The 25478-nt window shown below is 38.6% G+C and overlaps 4 protein-coding genes across 4 annotated transcripts; 1 reads left to right on the top strand and 3 right to left on the bottom strand.

Annotated features, from left to right (window-relative positions):
• The first annotated feature begins 1447 nt into the window (after positions 1-1447).
• On the top strand, positions 1448-3066 carry ppp1r3c2a (protein phosphatase 1 regulatory subunit 3C2, duplicate a). The gene is made up of 3 exons (XM_042509759.1): positions 1448-1540; positions 1657-1741; positions 1872-3066. Exons 2-3 carry the CDS (start codon positions 1728-1730, stop codon positions 2935-2937), a joined length of 1080 nt encoding a protein of 359 aa, XP_042365693.1. The 5' UTR covers positions 1448-1540; positions 1657-1727; the 3' UTR covers positions 2938-3066.
• Positions 3067-6614: 3548 nt separating this feature from the next.
• LOC121959930 (phospholipase A2-like) lies at positions 6615-8403 on the bottom strand. Its single transcript, XM_042509483.1, has 4 exons — positions 8298-8403; positions 8041-8188; positions 7813-7946; positions 6615-7676 (listed from the first exon to the last, which is right to left on the bottom strand). The coding sequence occupies exons 1-4, from the start codon at positions 8344-8346 to the stop codon at positions 7558-7560; spliced, it is 450 nt and encodes a 149-aa protein (XP_042365417.1). The 5' UTR covers positions 8347-8403; the 3' UTR covers positions 6615-7557.
• An 890-nt stretch (positions 8404-9293) lies between these two features.
• Positions 9294-10492, bottom strand: LOC121960226 (phospholipase A2-like). The gene is made up of 4 exons (XM_042509857.1): positions 10444-10492; positions 10185-10332; positions 9954-10087; positions 9294-9412 (listed from the first exon to the last, which is right to left on the bottom strand). The coding sequence occupies exons 1-4, from the start codon at positions 10490-10492 to the stop codon at positions 9294-9296; spliced, it is 450 nt and encodes a 149-aa protein (XP_042365791.1).
• Positions 10493-11855: 1363 nt separating this feature from the next.
• Positions 11856-20117, bottom strand: prkab1a (protein kinase, AMP-activated, beta 1 non-catalytic subunit, a). Its single transcript, XM_042509762.1, has 8 exons — positions 20028-20117; positions 18073-18255; positions 17814-17983; positions 17392-17485; positions 17113-17227; positions 16713-16846; positions 16286-16354; positions 11856-14183 (listed from the first exon to the last, which is right to left on the bottom strand). Exons 2-8 carry the CDS (start codon positions 18220-18222, stop codon positions 14106-14108), a joined length of 810 nt encoding a protein of 269 aa, XP_042365696.1. The 5' UTR covers positions 18223-18255; positions 20028-20117; the 3' UTR covers positions 11856-14105.
• Between the last annotated feature and the right edge of the window lie 5361 nt (positions 20118-25478).

Below are 25478 nucleotides of genomic sequence, written 5' to 3'. Positions count from 1 at the left end.
TCAGCAGTTACAAACAGGTTGGACACTGGTTTTTGGACTGATTCCCCAAACATCAATGCTCAAGCTTGATTTCATCATGCCATAACATTTGATTGTTTGAGCCTGTCATGAATTTACCAGTTCCTGTGAACAGCCCAAGGCAGTGCCTAGAAATCTTTTCAATTCTTTCTCAGTTACCTGCTGAGCTTAATCCAACTTAAAATGCTGGAATGTTCGGTTAGCTGCCAGGGGAACACCATGGTGAAAACTCCCTCCCAGACTGGTCTTAGCCTGAGCAATATAAATATTTTTCTATTTGTAGGACGCTTAAACAAGGAAGAAACAATTAGCCAGTAGAAGAGATTTTCATCTTGGGATTTACCATAAAATTCCTGGCTCACACAGGCATAATATGTACGTCATGTTCAAATATATCACGTTACACCAAATATGTCTTTAAACATTCCTAGTACCCAGTTGTCTCTCTTAATTGAACGACAGAATGGATTGATTCCCATTGACTTCCAAAATGAATTTCATGACTGATCCCAAAACAACATGTTATCATTCTAACAGTACTTTTCAACACATCCTTGACTCTATGAAACAGTCATAGTTCCACTACAAAACCATCTGTTTAGGTTCAAGGAGACCATAAAAGATATCTAATTGTATTCATAGATGTCGTGGTTAGATTGAGATAAAACAACAATGTTGTCAGGTTTTGGAAAAACATAATGGTTTGGCATTTGATAACAGGCTTTTGTCACTAACATGACATATGTTACATACTCTGTGACACAGCACATATGTCTTTTTTTTTTTTTTTTAAATGCAATGCTGACTTTGGTACACGAACACCAGTCCTCTAGGTGAAAGTCCTGTCTTTGTTTGACCCATCCACAACACATTTGGTTGCCCTATGGGGGCTGCTTCAATATTTATACAACATTGTGTGGACTTTATTATGCCAAGTCACCTCCCCCTCTGCTCCTCCTGTGGATGAGCAAGTAATAATAATTTAACAACAACAAAAATGTTTGGATGATACATAATCAGACTCCCTTTATCTGGGAATGGGCAAAGAATTAGGGTGTGATTTTGAGGCATTCCATTTATGCTGTTCATTTTTTCAAGAAACTTGGGCAACAGCACACATGTAAAGTGTATTCATATGTGTCATTACATTCAACTTAATTATTTATCTTGGATATTAACTACCATTAGCTATACATGCTCTGAGTCTGATCTGCAGTGATTAGCACATTTGGTATTTACATTGTCTTTATCAGCATTTACAAAAATATAAACTTGAGCAACTGGATCATGACTTCCAATTCCATGAAAGGAAACCTTTGAGGCTCTACCTTCAGTGCAACAACTCTCTGGGGGCAGGACATAGACAAATGAGCTTCACTTCATTGGCTGAACTCAACCCACATGGTGTCTCAGAAGGTTCAGCCTCATTTCTAAACTCCACACATAAACTCAAGAGAGAGCAGAGACAGACCAGAACAACGAATCTGTCTTTCTCTGTCATTGATTTGCGAGTTCACAGCCCGTAAGTAGGCTTTATTTTGCTTAAAAAAAATAACTCTTACTTTTGTGTGGTGTTTGATTTTTGTATCATTCAATGAGACGTTTTACATATTCATTAAACTTAATTTCTGCTTATAGATGATTCGGACTGTGCTGCAGCCATCTGGCTAAGACAACAGACAAAAAGTATAACATCTACAATCTGAAACATGAATTGTGCAAGGTAAGCTACTGTGCTTTTGAAAAATGTATTTCCTGTTTTGCATTAGAGCACATAAAAGCAACAGAAATATGTGCAACCACTCTTTGAAATGATAGATCTCATTTTAATCCTGCCACCTCTGCCTTCTCAGAGTTCTCCACGCCTTTGGGACTCATCCCCAGCCAGCTGTGATGCCAGTTAACCTCGCGATGTGTCTGAGCTTCAGCCAGCATCAACCTCTTTATCAGCTGCTGTCCATGTCTCCCCTGAAACCCACCCAGTGTTGTTATCAAACGACAAACTGCCCACCGAGGACCAGCTTTCACTCTCCGCAACCCTCATCCTCTTCCCCTGACTCTTCATCCTTATTGCAGCCCCCCTACCCTGTGCCCTCAGAGCCTCGGAGCTGTTTCCGCAAGGATGGCAGCGGCCTGAATAAGAAGCGTGTGGTCTTTGCAGACACCAAAGGATTGGCTCTCACTGCTGTGCGGCTGTTTATCCCTGAGCCCTCTTCCCCTACATCCGCTCTGATTATGAATTCCTCTCTGGCCAAACTGCAAGGCCAAACCTCAAATAAACTGCAGCGCTACAAGTTGCGGCTGGGTTTCCCTCAGCCAACGCTTGACATTAAAGCCTTCCTTGCACGTCTGAGAGACATGCATGTGCAGCTGGAAAGCTGCAACATCTCAGAGCACTCCTTGAGTGGCAAAGTGTGTGTCTTCCATGACGGTGCTGACAAAGCTGTGCATGTGAGGGTGACATTTGACTCTTGGCGCAGCCACCATGACATCCCATGCACATTCCTGCAGCAGCAGCGCTACAGGGGTTCAGATATGGATGTTTTTGCCTTTGACTTAAGCTTACCAAAAAACATTGATCCAAAGGAGCGAGTGGAGTTTTGTGTGTCCTTCAGGCCTGGACCTGGAGCAACGCGACACTGGGACAACAACAGGGGGCAGAATTACAGGGTGTGCATGGCAAAAGATGGATCAAATGGTTGCCAAAGTGATGCTTACGGTTGTTACCCCACACTTTCACAACAGCGACCGCCGTCGTGGCCTTCACATGTGACGCAGAGCTCTGCTGATCAGTATCTGCAGAGGAGTTTATCAAGCAGAGTCAGAGCAGAGTGTAAGACTTTGTCTTCAACTAAGAAGAGCAGTGAAATGAGCCCACACCCTCTCAACCGAACTATGAATGTGAAAATAATGTCTTGATTAAGAAATATTTATAAAAGAGTAATGGACTTTTTTAAAATATACAGTGAAACCTGTTAAAAAACAGCTCACTCACCTGAGCTCAACTATCCTGCTGAAATGTGAATAAAACATGCTGTGTTAATGTTCTGTTTGAATCCATTTCTTTAAAAAGCATTTCTTTCTCTTTTCTTCCCTGTGCAAAAGTTAAATCCTAATCATTTAACACATGCCCTTTCTTAAATGCAGCCTATAGTGTGCAATGTAGTCTGTGCATTGTAGCATGACACAAAAACAATGATTAGGATACAGGAGGCCCTGGAGGGAAAGTTAAAACATGAAACCTTTTGTTTGAGAGAAAAAAGTGCATGTATCGGTATTCAAAAGGATTATTTTACTGTAAGAGCCTTTTCAGCTTATAGCTACAAACCCATGAAATGAATGAACTATGATACTTTCACACAGACATTATTTATCTTGGCACAGGTTCAGGTTTCTGGTATGTCTTTTCATGTGGTACGTCATGCATACCAGACAGTGCAAGTCAACAAACTGAACAATCTTCCCGGCACAGTGGCACACATTGCATGGTGCGACCTGTTCTAGACACTCCCTTATCTGTGGTGGAAGGTGGAATAACAAGCTGGGAAGTGCTACTTCTTGTACTGCTTGTAATTTGATATGATTATATAGCAGGTAACCATCGCAGCACCAGGGCTGGCATATTTCTCCGCAATGTCTGGGCTAGTTTTAACACGCAAAAGGGTGGAGTTATCATGTGGCAAACACAGTGAGACACTTTCTCTGTCCTCTTCTTTTGTTCCACTCATCCTTAGTCACCTTGCTGTTCGACTGGTTTCTTTGTCCTTTACTTTCTTTTTCTCAAACTTTTGTCTTCAAATGACCAACGCCCTTCTGAACTGTCACACTTACACCAACTGGAATGTTACACGTGAGTGGTTTGCACATGTAGCAGGTTTACACAGGTTGCACACTCATTCATTTATGAGGTCAACTAGTGCTGGGCTGGTGTCAGGTGTTAGAGCTCTTCCCTCTCCGCAAATAATGTGTGTTCTAGTCTTTATTTCTAGTTATTTATATCTGTAAACTAGCTGTAACCAGTGTTTAACCCACAAAGATAAATTTTCTGCAGCCCATAATCTGAATTCGATTTATGCACCATCCACATGTTACTGTTCTGTCATTCTGAATAATTAATTATTCTGGGCAACTCATTGAGAACAAGATCTCGGGAGACACCTGAAAACTAATTACATATATATGCAGTACAACAACAGCTCAGTCACACAATGCATTCATCGTACTAATCAAAACAACCACACATATCATTAAAATTAGCAGCAATAGGGGTGTGCTAATATTATAGTTGTTTAGACACATACCGCATAACTTTGTCTTGTAGACATTATGTTTGTATATTGCATTCAGAATTATACAACCTAATTGCTACCTGGTTAATATTCAGAGATGTTACTTTAGGTTAATGAAACACTACATTTATGCACTGTGATGGATTTGCAGGGTGGTGGTCGGATGGATTGCAGGCATACAAAGTGCAAAACACAACTCAAAACACCAGAATCACGGGTTTACATCCAGACTCCTATCTGTGATTAGGTTTAAACAACATAACCCCTGAGGTCAGAGAGAGATCATCATTTTGGTTAAATAAAAATGTAAACAAAAGGGTAGTCATAATAAAAATATGATAATACTAATGCTGTACTGACTACAAATGGATATAGAATTGCAAGAAAGTTGCAACATCCAGGGCTGAAAAAATAGGCAGATGCATATGTGCCAAAAACTGCAGTTCCTTGAATGGCCACTTGAAGCTGGCTCCAAAGGCGAGTCACTCTCCATTTTGACCATGTTAAAATGCTTTTTTTTTTTTTTTTTTTTTACAAAAGTGGTTAATATATCTACAGACTGGTACAAGAATGGTTTTGTTCTCTGAAGTTAAATGTTTATATAACCCACATTTACATTTTTATTATGGCTTAAAGTCACAACAATAGCCAAAATGCCAAACTTGAGGCTTCAAAACAGACTTCCACAAACTGGTAGGTGATGTCACAGTGGCTATGGCCATTTTATTTTTTTTAAAAATATTTTTACAGGAAACCAAAAGTCAGCATTAAGTACATCACATGATGTACATGGCATAGGTTTTGTGAGATAAGTTACATTTTGCAACATTAGTGACAAACATACTTATTTTAAGCTAAGCCATGACCTTTTTCCTCAACCTAACCACATAGTTTTGGTGCAGCTGTTTCACAACAATAACCATATGTTTAAAACTGCCACAGTTAATGTTCATATAGTTTTTCTGTCATCCACGGGAAGAGGTGCTAATTAAAAAAATAAAAACAAACATTCCTATAGGTAGTATTGGATGGAGGGAACATATGAGCCATGTTGTGGGACTTGTTGGAGGACTTGTTGAATAACACAAGTGTACACACAAGAGCAAGGCCTTCCACGGGTCACTATCTATTTTTGTTCCTGGCATTTGTCATTTCTCTCAGTTTATCTCCAGGCCAGCAGCAGCCACAGCTGGCTGAAAGCCAGCAGCCAGCGACTAGCTGCTGGTGCTAACAGTGCTGATGCTTAGTGCTGTCTGAACAATAGCCTGAAGACTGATCCAGTGGTGCTGCAGCCACAGCTGTGATCACAAAGAGTGAGCTGCTGGGAGCAAACAGTGGTGGCTAGCTGAAACAGAGACACCAGACTGCAGTGACCAGATTTGTTTCATTCTGGTGCCAAGTATCTCAAAAGCAAGCAACATTTCACCTGCAACCAACCAGTGTTCCCAGCGATACAAAAGTGGTTGGAAATGGATTATTTGTTACCAAACACTGTGTGTATTGTCACTGCCAAAAGTGGCTTATGGTAGCTGGTGATAGCTGTATTAATATATGTACATAGTTTAGAGTGACCTTTCCCAGGTTCACAGAAGTAACCACTGAGTGGTTTGTTTTTACATTTACTGGCTGATGTATGAAACAGTATAACATCGTCATCCATGCGCTAGAAATAAAATGAAACAACATAAAAAATGCTGCTATCCATTTGTAAGCAAACTTTTTGATTATTATATTTTGAAGTGCACTTATGGTTCTCAAAGGGCATACCAGGACAGCTGACATGGACAAATGATGTGAGTGTGTGCTGTGCTGCACTGCTGATTTCATCATGCACACTAGGAATGTAAAAGATAGACCATAGTGCCACCTATGGTTAAAACAGCATGTGAGTTAAAATGAGAGCTTCAGATCAAATTGTGTTTATTATTTAGCTTGGCATTGCCAATAAAAATCACAAATGTGAGTTACACCTCTTCCTAACAAACAGCAAGGGAGAGAACCTTGGCTGACGAAGAGCTATAAAAAAGTCCAGACTGACAGGAAGCAATGTTGTGGCATAAGGAGACATGAGATTTTCGATTTGGCACTGTTGTGATTTCTCAATATGCAAATGAGTAGGTTTCTAAGGTGTATTGGCTTTGGGACGACATCTGACTGGAAGGAAAAAATGAAACATCAAGGACTTCTGGAAGTTAAGGTTAAATTTTGATCAATGAAAACAGGTTGGTGGAGGAGCAAGTGTGCAAAACATTGTAAAAATGCAGTCAGGGTGTGTGGTTTCTCAAACAAGCAACACAATACAGCCTGTTTGCTGATGCATGGAGCAGGTTAGGTCATCTTTAATAGGTAAAACAAAGACATTCGGATGTCAACTTGTTCACATTGCATGCTGCTGGAAGACATTCACTTAGATGCCTTTCTACTTAAAAAGGATTTCTCGGTTAAGATGAGTAGATTTATCAGGACAAACATCTCCCATCTGTGCATTGTGACCAGTTAGAAAATGTTAATAACAGCCATTACCAAATGGAAACTGGATATACCCACAACCAATCAGAGCAATGTCACAGGTGACGTAGCGCTAAGCAAGCACCGTACAAATGTAAAACAGACTACAGAGATGAGCTGTGATGGTGTAGCATCAATATGTCTGTAAACCAGCATTGCTGTTTTTGCTATCTGACAGGGACCAGATGCATTCGCCAAGGGGCAACTGAAAATTTTGGGGTGGCACACCAAAACCAAAAGCCAACATTGAATTTCAGGAATTCAGTTATGTTGTTGCAGTTGCAGTGTCAATATGTGAGTTAAGGAATCACAGACTAATAAACTTTTTCTTTTCAATTAATTTTACAAATGACAAATGTATTTCTTTTTTTGAACTAATTATTTGATGTTTGTAGACTAATGCAGGTACAGGTGCAATGATTGTATCAGGATGGATGTGGCCCCCCTTTTCCCAATTGGCAGCACCACTGCTGCCAGAGCAAATAAAACATCTACTTGCAGATTCATCTGGTTCCAGGGCTATTTATTACCAGACTAATTCTACAATTACAAACCTAAGAGTTCCCCAAGTGATTCAGAACATAGGACATGGTGGATGGTTGAATCATCAAAATCACAGTGTACTCCTATACAGAGATCATGATGTGTGCTTGCATGAGTGTATAATATTTAAGTATTCTTAAGTATATCTAGAATCCATGACAAATTAACCAAATGATTTACCAATTGATCTTAGCTGTGTTTACTGACACTGGTCACTGGGCAGATGTTCATGTTCAGGGTTCCAGGGTGATCTCGCAAAACACTCGGCGGCCTTCCTGTCACACTCACAGATGAACATCTCACATTCGTCATTTTTCTCTGAGGAAGGATCAAGCACAGAGCACACTGTGATTAACAAAAGGCTTATGACTATTCCTACGAATTAAAGAAACAGAGAATATTATTTGATTATAACAGCAACACAAGGGAATTCTCTTTATATTGTTGTGCTCACCGCCACAGGTGACCTTTTTGTTTTTCTCATCACAGCTGTAGTGATAGAGCTTGATGTAAGGATTGTCAAAGATTGGCCAGCACTCAGAATGCTGCATGGCATCGCTGTAACACTGATCATGAACTTGGCAGCACCTACAGATCAAAAAGTCAAACAAGGTGAATTTCAACAAATTGGACAATTTGGGTGTTTTATGTAATCTTAATATGGAGCAGAGTAAATCATCACCTATCCAGATCATCTACAGGTGTGCCAGAGCCTCCTTTTCCACAGTAGCAGCCATAGTCAGCGTAGTCAAAAATAGGCCAGCTGTCAGGCATCACACACAGGATCATAGCTCTAAACTGGTTCAATGCCTTGTTCTCCAAAGACTGGACTAAAGCACAGTAAGCATACACAATCAGAATTCTATTTATAATCTACTTGAGGATCTATTTACAAATGCCATGCGTACAGATGAACAGCTTTGTCCAAGTTGTACTTACCAACAGAGAGGCCCGCAGCCAAGAGAAATAGAGCCTTGAAGATATTCATTTTGTAAGTCTGAGGACACCTCACAGAGTAGCTGTCACATATTAGGTCCTCTTTTTATATCAAATATGGGACCTTGGGAGGTGCTGTGTCAGCTGTTCACACTACATAGAGTCACACACAGCATGATTTACACTGAACTCTAAAAATCAAACACAAACCAGCATATGTAAAAGCAGGTAAAATTCTCACACTGAAACCCTGAGCCTTGTGTTTGTTTTCTGGCTTGACTACAGTTGCTCCACCTTAAGGTAAGGGATCAGTAGATATACCAATATTGCTACACATTATATTATATATAATAATTTTAAAAGGTTAAACCTTGGTCAGATATTTGTTAATTTTGTGTGACTGTGACACATTATTATGTCGATGACTGACTTTATCAGAAGTGTAGCAATATTGCTTTGTACAAAGGTAGTCACTGAGGTTAGGCTTTCTGCAGACACTTATGAATACGATGTAACACCCTGTTGACCAATATTAGTATAAATAAGAGCCCAAATACGGCCTGCAAGTTGTTCCGCTATATGTAAAGAGACATGGAAAATCCCACACTTAAAGAGAAATGGTGATATGAAAGGTGATGATATTATTAGAGATTGGGAGTACAGTTTTTGAAGGCATGTGTACTGTACAGTAGCTGTGGAGGTGAATGTGTCAGATTTCTCAAAATTCAAAATAGCACTCTCTGTAGTAATTTAAAAAAAAATTACACAGGTGAGGTGAAATGAGAGATGCAGAACAAACTAAGTTTATTGTCAGGATAAGTTCACAATGTCAAACACAACAAGAGCAATCCATGCAGAAATTATGATACTCTATCCATGAATGTATAAGGTCTATGTGAATAGTTCTAATAAGTCTGGGATCCCCAAAAAATTATTATTTTGAAAAGTAAAAAACAATGATGTCATATTATAGCATAATTTAATACAGTTGATTTGTCTTTACTGACAGTGTTCGCTGGGCAGATGCTCGTAATCGGGGTTCCAAGGTGATCTGGCAAAACACTCAGCAGCTTTTCTGTCACACTCACAGATGAACATCTCACATTCGTTGTTTTTGTCTGAAGAAAGAAAAAGCAGAGAGCATGCTGTCATTACCAACAGAAACTGAAAATAGTATTTGTTTAGTTATAACAAAATTATTTTCCCATTTTAAAATGAAATGTATATTATTGCACAGGCAATTTATAGGCAAATTAACAAGTTTAACCATTTGAAACCTGAGCAAAATGACTTGATTTCTTTTGAAACTTTGGTGAGAAGGCAGTGAGCAACTTATCAAGACATGTTCCAAAAATTAAAATAAATTATAGAGGTTACAAGAAAACTATCTGAAAATAAGGAGAAAAAAAAGAGAAGTTAAAACTATACCAAACAAGAAAATGCCCCCCCAAAAAGGGCTGAAAAGTAAAAATATATACGCATCTCGCCTTTTTGTGAGGTTGCTCAATGCCTCTTTCCCTGTATTTTTGTGAAAAATCAAACCAATTTTCTCAGGTTTCAAAGGGTTTAACAGCTGAACGCAGAAAGAATGTCAATACAGGTTTCAAAGGGTTTATGGTTCCACTGAGCAGAAAAATCCCCGTGATTTGTTGTACTCACTGCCACAGGTGACCTTCTTGTTTTCCTCGTCGCAGCTGTAGTCATAGAACTCGGTGTAAGGATTGTCAAAGATGGGCCAGCACTCTGGATGCTGCATGGCATCAGTGTAACACTGATCATGAACTTGGCAGCACCTATAGGTCAAAAAGTCAAACAATTTTAAAACAGACTGCACTTTTTTGTCTCCTTCTTTTTTTATGTGAGTATGAAGCAGAGTGAGTGAATCATGACCTATCGAGATCATCCACGGGTGTGCCAGAACCCCCTTTTCCACAGTAGCAGCCATAGTCAGCGTAGTCAAAAACAGGCCAGCTGTCAGGCATCACACACAGGATCATCCTTCTAAACTGGTTGAGTGCCTTGTTGTCCAAAGACTGGGCTGAAGCGCAAAAAGAAGAAAATCCTAATTATATTTCCACACTACTAAAATATCCATCTATTTACAACTATAATGTATAAAAATGAAGAGTTTTTCTTGAGTTCTACTCACCAACAGAGAGGCAAAACAAGAAGAGAAACAAAGTCTGGAAGTTATTCATCCTGTAAGTCAAAGGGGCAGTCAGAGTAGCACTCACTGTAACATCGGACCTTTTTATATACTGCCTACTACCTTGGAAGGTGCACCGTCAGCTAAACAGCATGTTTATACAGTATCTGAGGGGAGTACATATGTAGTTCACGTGCCTCACAATGTATGGACTGTGAGAATTAAAACACAAACCAGCATATGTAAAATAAAGTAAAATTCTCACACTCCCTGAACTATGAGTAGGGATATGGGGTAGATATACCAGTATGGTTGCAAGTTGTATTTTATCAGGTGGAATGTAAATGAGTACATTACATAAATTCAGATTAAAGGTATTTGCATTTACTCTTAATTCCAAATTAATTATTTGACAGCTTTCATTACCAGTTATTTCAACATTTTTTTTTTTTGCACACAAGACATGAACATGTACAGCCACAGCTGAAAAGATATTCAGTTTATTAATATTATGATGATAACTTAAAAAATAACCTTCATATATTTGGTCAAAAACAAATTGATTACAGCTATTTTTTTAGTTAATTTCATTTTAAAATGCTGAATTTTATACAGTCGGTTAGACCAAACAAGCATTGCAAATGTGAAACTTTAGGTCATCTTGACTGCAATTCTCACTTATTTTCTGAATGCTTAAAATACCAAACTATCAATTAAATGGTCAAGCAATCTTTTCAGAAGTTTTACTTGTAATATTTTTTCTTACAGTGTAGTGTTCGCAGTTTTACTTGTGCAAATATTCTGAATCTAAAAAAATCTAAAATATAATTGTATGCAATGACTAATTCCACACAAATCTAACTGCTGTGGCTGAAACCCAAGGTCAGGAAAGGTTCACAAACTCAGGTCAGGCATTTCTTAACTCTGTGTCTAAACATATATGACACATCATGTCTAACTTTAAAATGATGAATCTTAATGAATGTCATAAAATGATCAAGTGAACAGCATTGTGTAATAATACCTTTGTGTCAAATCAAGAGATAGATGCAGCCTGCTAGTTGACATATTGCGCCATATGTGCAGACACTTGGAAAATCCCACACTTAAAGAGCAATGGTGATATGAATGGTGATGATATGAGACCTCAAGCTTGGACAAACTGTTCAACGTCACGAGTACTATACAGCAGCTGTGCAGGAGAATGTTTCCAGCACATCTGTGACTTCATAAACGTGATGTGTCTTTATTTTGATTGTAGCTCTAAAAGTATGACTTCTAGTTTGGGATTGTGTTTATTGTTAGTGGTTAGTGAATCCACTAATGATATGGAAAAAAAGGAGTCTTTGAAACATTTTGCATATCTATAATCAAATTAATTAGTGTGTGTAATAAAAAATACAACAAACACCAAATATGTTTAACTAAATCTTTAATACAAATGTCTCAAAATGGAAAATGTGCACACCAGCATGGTTCAAGGGGTCAACAACACTTCGAATGATACTGCAAGTAATTTTAAAGTCTTGCATTTTTGCATCAATAAATTATGACTATGTCAGCTCTGAAACAACAGCAGAGGAAACCCAAACAAATGTGACCTTTACTGAGGAGATTGTCAGCGTCTACTGGCCTAGAAAACAAAATAATAAATATCAAGGTTTCAATTGTTAACAGCATTTATACCAACATACCATACGTGACAATGATACATTGATGTCATATCATTAAATTAAAACAAATCCAAAACAAGTCCTTCAGAATTCATGAAATGCATACAGACCACTAATAAACATGTCAACTGTAAAAAAATAAAAATAAAATTTAGAATAAAATCTTTAAACAGTGCAACTGGTCCCTTTATCAGTGTTGTGGTTCTTCAAGTGAGTGTTGGTCACATGACCTTCTCTGATCTACTGTTTTGTTTCATTGTCAAATATCTTTAATAATTTGATTCCTATTACTGTGGAAACTACTTATAGTGATCATGTCTGTCTGGGTCAAACTGATCATGAAAAGCAGTCACTATTTCTCATGCAGATTCCAATATAATCAATATTTGTACACACAGCTTCCCTTTTTTTCTAATTATTTACCATGTCAGCCTTTTTATCACTCAAACCCGCCTATGGAAACTTAATTTTCTGCCATTTTTTCCTCACGAGGGGCTCGCTCGAGGGGGCGTTATGTAACTGGTCATTATCAATCCACCTGACGAGGGCAGCTTCAACCACAGAAACTTTCCACATTCACATTTGCTTTCTGTCTCCATCTCCAGCAGCCAAAGGCTTTGAGGAGACAATGTTTTTCATTGAGGGAATTTTTACTTTCTTTATCCTGTCATCATTTCGATGTGCACGTAGAACTGTCCTCAGTTTGGCAGCTGGAAGCAGACTGCGTACTGCATGGTGCGAGTTAAGTTAAAAAATATAGCTAGTATTTTTTTCCCATATGTGTTATGTTTAAAAAGACATAAAATAAACTCGTATTTCAACAACATTTGTATTGGAATCATTCTGTCCCAAGAGTTTTGATCCACATAACTGTGATTGCTATATGCAGTTTCCACTGTACATGTCTTTTTTTGTCCATCATCTGACACTGGCACTGCTGCTAAAGATTGGCAATGTTTAATGGCACATGCCAATGATGCTACATTGAATATGCCAGCGGGGAACAAATGTCTGATGTGACTTAATTTTTGGAATGTATTGTATGAAAAAAGGAAATTTATGTTTTAAAGACTGAGCATCATTCCTCTTCTAAATTATTATGCTTTAACAGTACATACACTGCATCTATGTACAGATGAATCTACATTAAAAATAAACTTTTCTTGTAGTGCAAAACTAATAATGTAATTATAAAGTTTAGACCACATTAATTTGTCAAAAAGATATAATTACGGTTTTGTTTTAAACTAAAAATCTGCTCCTTCTCAGTCTACCACAACACTGCAACTAACTATAAAACATGAGTTTTGAACGACAAAACAAACCACATCATCAACAAAAGCGTATATATTTTTTAAAAATTTAAAAAATCTAAATACTTCACAAATGATAGAAAATATCTACTGTGTGCTTTGTCATCACCACTAAATAAAACTCAGGATGAATAGGTGAATGAAATCAGTGGAAAACTACCGCAGTGCATTTATTCCATCATTGACCTCAACATTCACATCCTCGATTGTACCGCTGTTGTTTTCCTAATCGTGGGAATCACTCCAGCAGCCTCATGTACCTGAGGACTTTCCGTCAGATTTCCCCAGCTTTACCAGTTCGCGTCATTACATCTGTCTGTTTTGAACACAGACGTGCCATGGAGTCCAACCTTATTACTGCCTCTCTATGTCTACTAAGCAAAGATAGTGTTGGAGAAAACTACAGAGGGCAATCGGTGAACAAATAAAGGCAGATTATGTAGGATTGGAGTGACTGAGTGACATTTATCGTCCTAAATAGATGTGTACAATAACTGGATATACAATGAGTGTACAAGATATAATCTCGGAGCTCTTGAGCTTCATCTAAGATTCTCATCCAGGTGATGTGTCCTGGTTTCACCTGCACACTCAGCATTATGGAAAGAACAAGTGGAGCTAATATTTTGTACACTCAGTGTACAGTTAACACACTCAGACAGGATTGAAAAGACTTCAGTCAGATGGGCTTATACAGTAAGGTGGTGACATACTTCTTCTTGTAGCGATGTGTTGCACTGAGCACCATCACTCCATCCTGTGACAAAAAAAAGTAAAAATCAACTTCAAAACTCTTGAAGAATGAAACACGTGCTTACATTTTGGGCCAATGGGAACAATGGCATCAGTCAAAACATGTGCAATGTCACCATACTGTAAATCACAGCTAAGCAGGAGGGCCACCCACTAATCTCGACAACCCACTCTGCTCACTAATCCCCATCAACAATGAGGCAATGTAATGTTCAGCACTACTTATATTCCTGTTCTAATTTTCATAGAGAGACTCAGAGACTCATTTGCTGTGTAAAGCTGTGACAGGGTGCACTGCTGTTAAGCAACTATTACAAGGAAACCAAACACTTTTGCTTCTTAACATTGCAGGATAAGTTCAAGTTTACAGAAAGCAAAAACCGTTTCAGTGGACATATAGGCATGTGAGTTTTGTTTAAAGAGATACTTAAAAGAGTGAACCCATCATTTAAAGGCATTTCACCATGAACCATTATAGGGATTTTCCTGTAAAGCAGCTATAGACGGTGCAGCCTTATTAGTGGAAATGAACATGTCATTGTTCGGAAAAAATAACTACGGTAAAATATAGACATTGTTTTGTGCTCTGTTGTTAGTGCATCACGTATAACTACTGCAACTGCTAAAAGTTGATTACAGGAAGAGCTACAGATGATTAGGTGAACCTTAAACTATCTGACATGTCATTGAGGTAAACTACACCTTGTATGGAAAAAATACTCATCACAGGCTCTGATTACTGCTGGACGCAGGATGGCTTAAGTTTCCAATGGCATGGAAAGTCAAGCTTTTTCATGCAACACAGCAAATGCTTCCCTAAATTTTCCAACACTTTCCAATGTCCAAAAGAGCATGTGAGCAGAGTGGAGCAGTGAGCATTTCCACTCTTGATCACATATTTGTTCACCCCACCACCCTCAAAGACCGCTCCACTCAAACAGCTCACTGCTTGCTCTGTTTCTTTTGAAAGTACTTTGTAAACTCCATTGTCAAGCTCCAAGTAGCCATTTTTGACAACAACAAAAAAAAAAAAACAAAGTATGTGTGTGCACAAAACACACAGATACATTCCAGGTCAGTGATGCTTTGAATGAATGGTGTAAGCGATACCAAAAATTCAAAATGGAATGGGCGATAAGGCGACGCTTCAACTTTTTTGTAAAAGTTTCGATCGAAAATCCTTCCACTCACTCATGCTCATCTGATATCTTATAATTACACCTTTAATGCAAAAGACACACAGCTGCACAGCTGGTCTGTGTCTAGTGCTTGTTAATTCATTATTTTGCAGATCAAAATTTGGCTTTCTATTAGGTTTTGCTATGAAATCATCTAGTAAGCATGCTATTTTTCAGAATTTTGCAGCTTCATGAGATAACTATTAGAGCTCCAGCGGGGCCAGATCTGCTGATCCCCACTTGCCAGTGTCTCTGTGAAAAATCGGAAAAGTAACTGAGGTTTGGTCCCATTTATTAACTTCAAAGTGTACAATACGTTATTTTTCAAATATAAATTGCAGCGTTTTATCTGCCATCTCTATAAATGTGTGATCACACTTGCAAAGCTCCAAGTACGGAGTCAGTTTTGAGAAAAAGACGCATAGCAATAACAAATTACCACCACAGATGACGCTAATAGGGAAAAAAAAGTCACTGACTATCTGACAAGCTGCCAACTCCTATGGAAAATACTGTGGGTGGTTTGGATGGGGAATCCACAGGCAAGGCACAAGTGTGAGCTCTGCTTGTGTGTTATTTTTTGTTTTTCTTTTTTCTCTAATTGAGTTTTACACTGCTGTTAGTATTTATATCTTGACATGCACATTTAGTTGGTTTTTCTTGTCACAATGTGGGAATAAAAAACAGGCAATTTTCTGTCCGTCAGCTCCCTTATTAGCAGCTTGTTATCATTGTTGGCATTCCATAGATACGATCGGCCCTGCAGGCTATGTGCAAGCTCGCTAACAGCTGCAGCAGCTCACAGTTTCTACTAAAAATGCTAACAAAGATGGTCGTTTCTCAAGTGTCACCACAAAAAGTACTGCCACATTTCAGCAACCATGTGGTGCTGAAAAATAACAAACACTGAACCATTTTAAGACCTTACCTTGATGGAAAGAGCATAAAGGTGGTTGAGCATGACGTGGTTGGGTTCTGGGAGTAACGCAGGGTCACACTGGATAAAAAAAAGGACAGAAAAAGTATGTTGAACAAGATTGTCTTTGTCTTTCTATGTGCAATATTTATGTTTTTTTTTCTTCCCACATTTCTATTGTAGTTTGTAGCTCTCTATATATGTTGCTTGTCTCATTTTGTGGATGTTCTTTATCGGTTACTGATGTTGTAGTTGTCTCAGGTGTTTGTGATTTGACTTTTATAGCGAAGCTGTGTAATGCTTAACAAAGCTCTATGAGAGAAACACTACTTTTTATAAAAAACACAACATTCATTCCTGAAGAGACAGTTTATGTCTCTTCAAATAAATGACAAGAAGGTTGAAATAAGCCTCATTTTATTGCATCACAGCTACTTACAGAAATTCCAGTGTCTTTGTTAAGGATGACCTGTAGCAAGTGTGGAGGGAGTATGGGCGGAGACTTAAACTTCTCTTCCTGTTTAGGAACATAGGCATCTTGATGATACGGCCCCGGAGGAGAGCTGGAGAGGTCTGGTAAAAGAAAAAGAGAAAAGTCGCAAGGGTGGAATATTATGACTAACACAAAACATAATTTCCAACCATTTAACAGACCAGTTTAATAGCTATATTTTCATTTTTAAAGTACAAAATGAACTTAAAGATCATGGTCAATAATTCAACGTGTTTAATAATAGTGGCAACACATTGTGACCAGAAGGACCAAAAATGACACAATAACAAACAAAAATATCTAAAACTCTAACAAGGCGGACATCAAAGGAGTTGTCAACACTAACCTGACATGTCAGAGCATTTCTGTGAGTCCACCATTAGAGCGTCAAACACCTCAAAGTCTGTTTTCTTCACCTGGATGATATTGTTGACTGTCCCAAGCTGACTGGTTACTACTGGCTGTGAGGAAACACGAGACGATCAAATCTTCAAGCTGAGTTCAGAAGTATAAACATGCCAGATACTTTATTATTTTTAAAACAGATAACTGCCACATCTTTTCTAGTTGCATGGTGAGCTGATCAAACAAGAAAAAAAGGTCATATTCGAGAATAATAGCAGACCTCAGCTGGGTCGTGGGTCCACTGCCCGTCCACATAAAACTTGTACTGATGTTCCCCTTCAGGTAGATCAACAATGGCCACAAAGGTGTTCTGACTTTGACAGACAACAAGAGAAAGCATTAACAACAAACTTCTCTTTGAATCTTTGACTTGAAAGCAATAATGTGGATACAATCAAGTCATCAAACTGGACCTTGAAAAGATTGCTCCTAGGCACTTGAGATTTCGGATATCAAATCAGCTGTTTCATGAAAAACAATCTATATAGTCGTGTTTGATTATTATTAGCTTGCATGACAACTGGTGAATCTTTTTCTATATAATAACTAGTAAAGAGTATAGAATTTTAAGCAACAAAATTCCCATTACAACACAAAAAAAAACAGGCTATAGAGACCATAGCGTTTAGGACGCTCCCTCACCTTCTAATAAGAGGGATCTTGTTGGCCCAGTTGTTGAAGGATCCAGAGAGGTAGACCTCCTTTCCATCTCCAGTCCAGCGGAAGACTGTTGGTCTGTCCAGAGTTGGCCCTTTGTCATCTGCCTCCAAGTCTTGCTGCCATGCGAGGAACTCCTCTTTCTCTAAAGGAGCCTAAAAAAAACATCAAAAAACAATTAATTTGTAAAAATGACAACAGGTTTGAGCAGATAAACTGTCTCTGAGAGAGCAGCCCAACTTACTTTCATGTCTTCACCATGAAAAATATCTGCATCCTCAGGGCTGTCCATGAGGATTTTTGGCCCCCCTCCATCCTTGGTGCCTCGGCTGTCCCTCCGCTGAGCCTTCTCCCCCTGGCCCATGGCAGCCCTCTCACTGCTTGTATTCCCCATGGCTGTATCTTCTTGTAAGCTAACTCAAGGTCCCTGTGTGTAAAAAAAAAAGCCAAAGCAACTCAGACAAGAATGCACAAGATTTTAAGTTTTTTTTAAGTAAATTAATTAATCATGAATACCAGGTACTGTAGCTACTGCAGCGATAGACCTCATCACTCATATGAGAAAGATTAAAACAAATAAAAATACACATTGGACAGAATAAGTTCACCCAAATGTACAAAGAGTACAAGCAGCAGTGGGTCAGATCCATGTAGAAGGACTTGAAAAAAATAAAAGCTTTCCTCTGAAAGAGAGACTTCACTTTTTTACTTCACCTTTTCATCTGATAACTGGATTTAGCAGTTATTTGTACAATATGACTTCATAAACAAAACATACTGCACCATCATGAATCAATTCTTGCAACTGGGAAATGAATGGCAGTATACTTTTCGACACACCACTTTAGGGCCTGCAAAGTTATAACCAAGGCATTTTATTTTGTTAGGCTGAAAATGATCCTAATATTTCTTTCACCATGACACCTTCTCTCTTTCAAGGACCAACATTTTGTAGAAATGTCAGAAATATGGGATATGGAGTATCCCATATTTCTGACATTGCTATTATTACTCCTTCAAACTATAAATGTTTACATTCTTTAATTCTTTGCCTATTAGAATATATTTCCATAAACTCTAGAGATAGAAAATCCGTAATAATCGATACACATGTTGGCTTCTGTGTTTTGTTTTCATGTACGTTTTGCTGAAATATGTTACTACTGCAGTAACGTAGGAATGCATTGGTGGAAATAATCTGCACTGCCAGCTGCATGAGTGAGTAATGGTAACACAACCCAGACTAAATAAAGGCAGATGTATCATTTACTGCAATGGATTACCTATTTCCAGGATGTTACAAGTCAGTGCAGGTTCAGTTTCATGCTGCTGTGAAATGAAATGAAACCAGCTACCATAAGTGACACCAAATTTGTTCAAAATTTAAAAATGTACTTTTGAAAAGCAATATGACATTATTCCTAAAGGGTGTTACTGAGACGTGTGATATTGCAATTATTATCATGTGATTACTGTATGTGTCACTACTACACCACCTCAGTATCAGATGACACAGAGGGGAGACTGAGGGAGTTTAAAGGTATTTAGTGTCTGTGTCAGGATTTATGAGAGTGTTTTTTTCAAATACTGTCGTTTTTTTTCTGGTTAAATATTGCATAAGCGTTGATAATGGGACAACGTTACTTTTCCACCGTATCATAGTAATGTTTACAATAAAAATATTTTTTACTTTAAGTACATAGAGTGAGCATTTCCACGACTAACCATGCTTTTCTGAGAATGATAGTAAGTGAGACGATAATATAAAACGAATGAAATGTTGAACAGCGTATATATTATTGTAGTTACGCCGCATAACGGTATGATGTTGATATTAGCCACCAAAGGTAGTGACCCTAGGCTAAAGCTAACGACCCGTTAGCTTATCTAAAAACCTAATGTGTAAAACAAAATAAAAAAATAAGCTCTATGACTAACTATTTGGGGGGTTATATTTTTATTCGCATGTACAGACTGGATGCCAGGCATATGAGTATCAGCCAATGGTAAGCAAGTGGCAACAAGAGGTAGCGTTACATGGTTTGGTAAAGCTAACATTGCTAGCAGCTAGCTTCGGTGTGTTGTGTAGCCGGTTGGACGTCCTGACGGTGATCGGTGCTACCGGCTGCGACACAGAAGAGATACAAACTCAAACCTTGAATGAACTGATTATATACAGACGGTCGTTTCGGGTTTTACCTCAGAGGCGTGTGAGATCGTAGGAGTCCCGTTAGCTCATCTGACCCATTTCACCGGGGGCAGTAAACAAAACATTTGGTCATGCTAAACAAACCCGCCCCCCTGTTTTGCGCAAGCGCAGTTGATCACAAATAAAAAGGTTACATTGTTGGATTCAAAATTTCCGAATAATCGCAAAACATATTTACCAACACGCAATTACTGTTGTGTCAGCAGCTATATGCGGTAGTCTTGTTGTATTTTGTAATCGTTATCACATGTTAAAGACGAAATATTTGACCTATATATATTTGTAATGTAATTTTATGCACTCAACACTAGATGGAGGCGTGAGTCAAGTACAGTAACAATCTCTACAGTATGAAAACACCTCTATTTGCATGTAATGAGTCAAGAAACATAAAATGTAATTTTGTGCAAAACTTACGTACTTTAGACAAGATGTATCAAATTCTGCTATGACAAATTGCTAATCAATTCAAAACCTACAAAAGAATTAGTAAGGAAAATAGTAATTTATTATTTATTTATTTTTAAATAATTTATTTTTCATTTGTGTATTATTATTACTATTATTATTATTGTTGTTGTTGTTATTTATTAATATTATTAATGTATTTATTGGCATAGAACACAGAATATATAGGCATATCAAGATGATACACAAGCTGTACATACACATACATACATATAGGCCTAAAATGTAAAGGACAGACCGTTTTCACTGCTGACATTTTGTCTTGACTTGTCCTACTTGTCATAGTAGGAAAAGCACAGGTGAAACTGATAGCCTTAATGATGGTTCACTTCCATTAAGTGTCCCAGTAAGCTATCCCCATCAACCAACATGCACAATATCAAGGCCTGCCCTAAATGGAGTGCAACTACAGGCCTATCTAATCTTATTAAATACACCTGTGCTTTTCCTACTATGACATGTCAAAATATCTTCTGTGAAAAAGGTCTATTGTATGTTAAGCCGACCTACACACATCAAACTGCACTATGAATTATTACTAATGAGGAGTTATCCCTTTATATTTGGATCTGTGCTTAAATGTCATGCCACTGATTAGTGATTTCTCTCAGCTGGCGATAGTACCTTCTGCTAAAGGCTACTGATTCTAGACTACTGAAACAGCTTTGTGTCATTCTTGACATTTACCATGAGATTGCTCAGCAACATATCATGTGCAACAACTAAGTGCAATTTGCCATTCACACAAAAGGTCTTAAAGTGTCTTATGAACTATGGAGGTCTAGCTGTAACAATGCAGTATAAGGTCACCTTCAAAACTCCAAAGCCACAATTGTCTCCTGTAAGTTTTGTGATGACTAAAATATCACACTCTGTGGCAGTGATACTTAATTTACAGCTCATGGGGCAAAATCTGCACCCTGATAGGGTGCCATGTGGCCTCCCCAGCTTTTTCTTTTTTTTAAGGGCTAGTGGAGGACCCCTTACATCCTCCACTAGCCCTTAGAGGTGATAAGCCCCTAATGTCCTAAAGTCCTAGAAAAGTCCTACAATCCTAGAAATATCATACAATCCTAGAAGTGTCGTAAAATCCTAGAAATGTCCTGAAATCCTTTTTCAAAATTGATAAAATCTTACAAATGTCCTAAAATCCTAGAAACATGTATGGGGCTACTGTGACTGCCCACTGGCCTTCTGTCCGTATCTCTGATCTATAGAGACGAGATGATGTAGCACATAACGTATTCTTATGTCAGGCAATCTGATCCTGATTCAGTGCCAAACGCCACACAGATGTTGTGGTCACAATTGCCCTAAGCAGTGCTGTTGGGCCCAGTCAGTAGATGAGGCAGATATTTTGAGTTGTCATTGCAAGAAAAGTGCAGGTGTGATTTAAAACGCTAACAATGTTCCACTTTAAGTGCATCAGTGAGCCATACAAGTGAGTGAGCCAGTACGCATAATACCAAGTGGCACGCCTAATGGAGTGTGGCCACAATCAGTTTTCTTATCTTATAGCCTATATGTTGTTTTTGGGATTTAATTAAAGTTGTTATGCATGCAATACAAGCTGGGCATTTAAAGCAATTGCATTTCTTTTTTTTGCAATCAGCATTTGCCTTTACAACACTTTTGGGATTCAGTGCAGTACCTTCTCTTACAGTTTGTTTTCCTAACTGTTTGCAGAGTCATGTTGAGCTGCAGCAAAAGTGTCTTTTCATGTTTGTGTTGTCCTCTCACCACCATTACCTATCCATATCAATTCTGTTTCTCTCAAACTTTGACTTGACACAGGTTTGATAGAACTAATGACGCCCCCCCCCCCCCCCACAGCACTGCAACATCCTCCAGACACAGTGCAGTAAATGCTGGAGGCTTTTGGCACATAATGAGGAGCTAAATAAAAAAGTGCCCAGCAGAGATGCGTGAACTGAAGGGAGGTTAGATTTCACTGGACCGTTTAAAAGCAACAGAATCTCCATTTCACAAGGCCCTATTATCTACAATGTCACAGCAGACGCAGCACCAAATTATGGGCATGGTCACAGTTGATTGCAGTACACAGATGTCAGTCCACACCGGGTGTTCAATTACAGAGATTTAATTTTTCCCTTCACAGCCTTTATGCCTCGTAATAAGCAGCTTATATTGTTGGTTTCTTTTCAGCTGTCTTTTTATCTGGGAGAAAATATTACATGTGAAAACAGTCAGGCTGTTATTGTGTGATAAAGTAATTTAAATGCGCATGTTTTTTTTGTGCAGGTGAGCGATATGTGCCATACAACACTACAACAGGAGGATTTTAGTATTTCCTCTAATGAGTTTTAAAAATCTAAGAGCCAGGCATGTTAGACAAACGTCCTGTAACCAGACGGCTCTAATTGCCTCACGACAGCTGAGGAGACTGAGTGGGCTCCAAGGAAGAAGTTGGCCTGGCTGGTGGAGGTGGGATGTGATGTTTTTGCTTGTGTGCGGAGGTGGATCTATAAATGGACTGATGAGATGGTATGGCGTGTTGCTACTTTTGATGTGTTGAAAATCAGTTGGCGGCAGAAAAAGGACTGAGGTGGGAGTGGGTTAACCCTGGATCATCTTGTGTCTTCAAAAGCCATCTTTTCTTCTTTTTAGAGGTCCAATGTGTAGGATTTAGGGGGATACGTTGGCAGCAAAGGAACACAATGTAAAAAGTTTATGTTTTTTTGTGTATTATCACCTTAAAATAACAACTGTGGTGTTTTTATTTATGTTAGAATGATTTGTTTTTATCTGTATAGGGAGCAGGTCCTCAACCAAGGAGTCCACAATGTTGCATTACCATGTTTCTACAGTAGCCAAGAATGGACAAACCACTCTACAAAGAGCTATCCATGTTTTTGTGCTTTTGCATCAGCCACTGTAGTTAGTAACTCCTCTGCAGTGGCAGCGTGGGAAAAACAGTCACATGCAGTGGACTTCCGTGTCGACATATTACGTTCTGGGATGCTGCTATCGTGATGTCAACACAAGCACATGGTGGAATTATGCTGCATGTGGTTATGTTTAAGCATCAACAGCACATGTCAACCAGAGCCAGAGCGTTGACAAACACATGCTGGCACAGATGGTTCAGATGAGGGAGGTTCAAGATGGGAGGTGAACACCAGACTCCTGCGTGAAAATCTGGGGTTTGTTAGACCATTTTCACCTTCCTGCTGCATTTCATGCAGATACGAAAGATGGCTTTTGCTGTTGCGATCTTATGTAAAAAGCACTGTCAACTTGAATTTTACAAGTTTGGAATGAGAATGGGCCGGTTTAAATTACATTCTCAGTTTGTTTTGAAGGAAAAAAGACCTCTGCAGATAATTCAGCTCCTGGGAAATATCTCTTGAACATCTGGATCTTAAGTTGTCAGAGAAAAAAAGGTGAGCACACGTTAGTTGGTGCTGAACTAACAAGCCTAATGATGTTGGAGAAATTTGTGATGTGAAACTGCTTTATCTAGTGTTTTTTAATCACCTGGTCCATCTGTTTTAGTGCGAAGGAGACATATACGGATAATTCAGCTCCCGCTAAGAAACTCCTGAACCTTGAACAGTGAATTAATCCTAACCAGGAAAAGTTTTAACTGGTTGCAATCTGCAATCCTCACCACTAGATGAAACTAAATCCTACACGCTGCTACTTTAATCCAGTGTGGTTTGAGCTCATATTTTCTCTCTCTATGTGTCTATCAGTCTTTCAAACTTATTATCCTATTTTAGCATTGACAGACATTTCAGGGAAATTTTCGTCTTTAAAAAATTTCCACTCTAAAGCCAAACAGACCAGAACTAACACCTAAATTGGACGAGCTTTCCCAGCCTCATTAGAAATCCAGTATTGGCTAACAGACCTGCTGATGAACTCCGTGATGTGACTGATGTGCTGACATTTTACTGCGGCTCCATTCCGGCACTGCTTCCCCAGAGCCATGACCACACTGCAACTGTTGTTTACCATTACTCATCCCTGCTGAGTGAAGCCATCACACAGCAGCAGCCCGCGAGCCGCACCACAGCACCTCGGCCAGCAGCTGGCCCTGATACACTCTCTGTAGGACACGCCAGATAACCTTTGTACCAAGCTCCTCTAGATTACACATGGGGGGGAGGGCGATGACTCACAAAGTCACACTTGTTGCCTTGGCACTACAGGCTCTCATCTGTGCATGCAACACTCTTGACACTTGTATTTATGCAATTGCTTCATTAAAGCACTGAGATTGTAACATTATCAAATAGTATTATCTGCATGTCTAGGCTTGAAGGATGTATTCGGTGTTATTCTGTATTTTTCTTATTGTTAAAAAAAATCTAATGAAAACCAAAAAACACAATGACACAATAACAATGGCAATGCTGTCACTATATTACTCTGCATGACAGCTTTTCATAAGGGATGCCTGACATACCCATTGCATCATATTTACTGCAAAACTAGCCCCTTCATCTGCTTTTCCTTACATTCCTATTCCCTTTCTTAAAGGTTTTCACTACACACCCCTGATATTGATTGATTATTCTTCACTCTATCACCACTTTAAACTATCACCAAACAGCAAAACACGTAACATCATTACTACACGTGTCCTTTTCACTGTGTATATTTAACCCCTGCCAAACAATATTACATCAATAAATACTGTAAATAATACAGTTTCTTCACATGACAACAGCTATCACAATAAGTACACTGAATTTTTCATGAGTTGAAATAAAATATAAAATTGTTTTTCTATGCACACAAAAAGGCTTTTTTTCTCTCAAATTTTGTTCACAGATTTGTTAAAATCTGTTTTAGTGTGCACTTGCACCTTTCCCAAGATAATCCATCTACCTGACAGGTGTGGCAAATCAAGTTATTGATTACACAGCATGATCACTGCCCAGGTGTGGCTTGGTCTGCACACCATAAAAGGCAGCCTAAATGTCTTGGAAAAGGAAATACACTCA

Source organism: Plectropomus leopardus, chromosome 20 (assembly GCF_008729295.1).
Source record: "Plectropomus leopardus isolate mb chromosome 20, YSFRI_Pleo_2.0, whole genome shotgun sequence".
NCBI classification, from domain to species: Eukaryota; Metazoa; Chordata; class Actinopteri; order Perciformes; family Serranidae; genus Plectropomus; species Plectropomus leopardus.
Note: the sequence above shows the minus strand (reverse complement) of the source record. Positions and strands in the feature narration are given on the sequence as shown.

Bases quoted from the DNA above. Each gene is read 5' to 3' on its own strand.
- LOC121959930 (XM_042509483.1), bottom strand. From the start codon at position 8,346: ATGAATATCTTCAAGGCTCTATTTCTCTTGGCTGCGGGCCTCTCTGTT. The intron at 7,947-8,040 runs GTGATGATTTAC...TTTGATCTGTAG, and splicing joins CCTGTAGATGATCTGGATAG to GTGCTGCCAAGTTCATGATC. The intron at 7,677-7,812 runs GTGAGCACAACA...ATCCTTCCTCAG, and splicing joins CAAAAAGGTCACCTGTGGCG to AGAAAAATGACGAATGTGAG.
- LOC121960226 (XM_042509857.1), bottom strand. From the start codon at position 10,492: ATGAATAACTTCCAGACTTTGTTTCTCTTCTTGTTTTGCCTCTCTGTT. The intron at 10,088-10,184 runs GTCATGATTCAC...TTTGACCTATAG, and splicing joins CCCGTGGATGATCTCGATAG to GTGCTGCCAAGTTCATGATC. The intron at 9,413-9,953 runs GTGAGTACAACA...TTCTTTCTTCAG, and splicing joins CAAGAAGGTCACCTGTGGCA to ACAAAAACAACGAATGTGAG.
- prkab1a (XM_042509762.1), bottom strand. From the start codon at position 18,222: ATGGGGAATACAAGCAGTGAGAGGGCTGCCATGGGCCAGGGGGAGAAG. The intron at 17,984-18,072 runs GTAAGTTGGGCT...TGTTTTTTTTAG, and splicing joins TTCATGGTGAAGACATGAAA to GCTCCTTTAGAGAAAGAGGA. The intron at 16,847-17,112 runs GTTAGTGTTGAC...TTCTTTTACCAG, and splicing joins GAAATGCTCTGACATGTCAG to ACCTCTCCAGCTCTCCTCCG.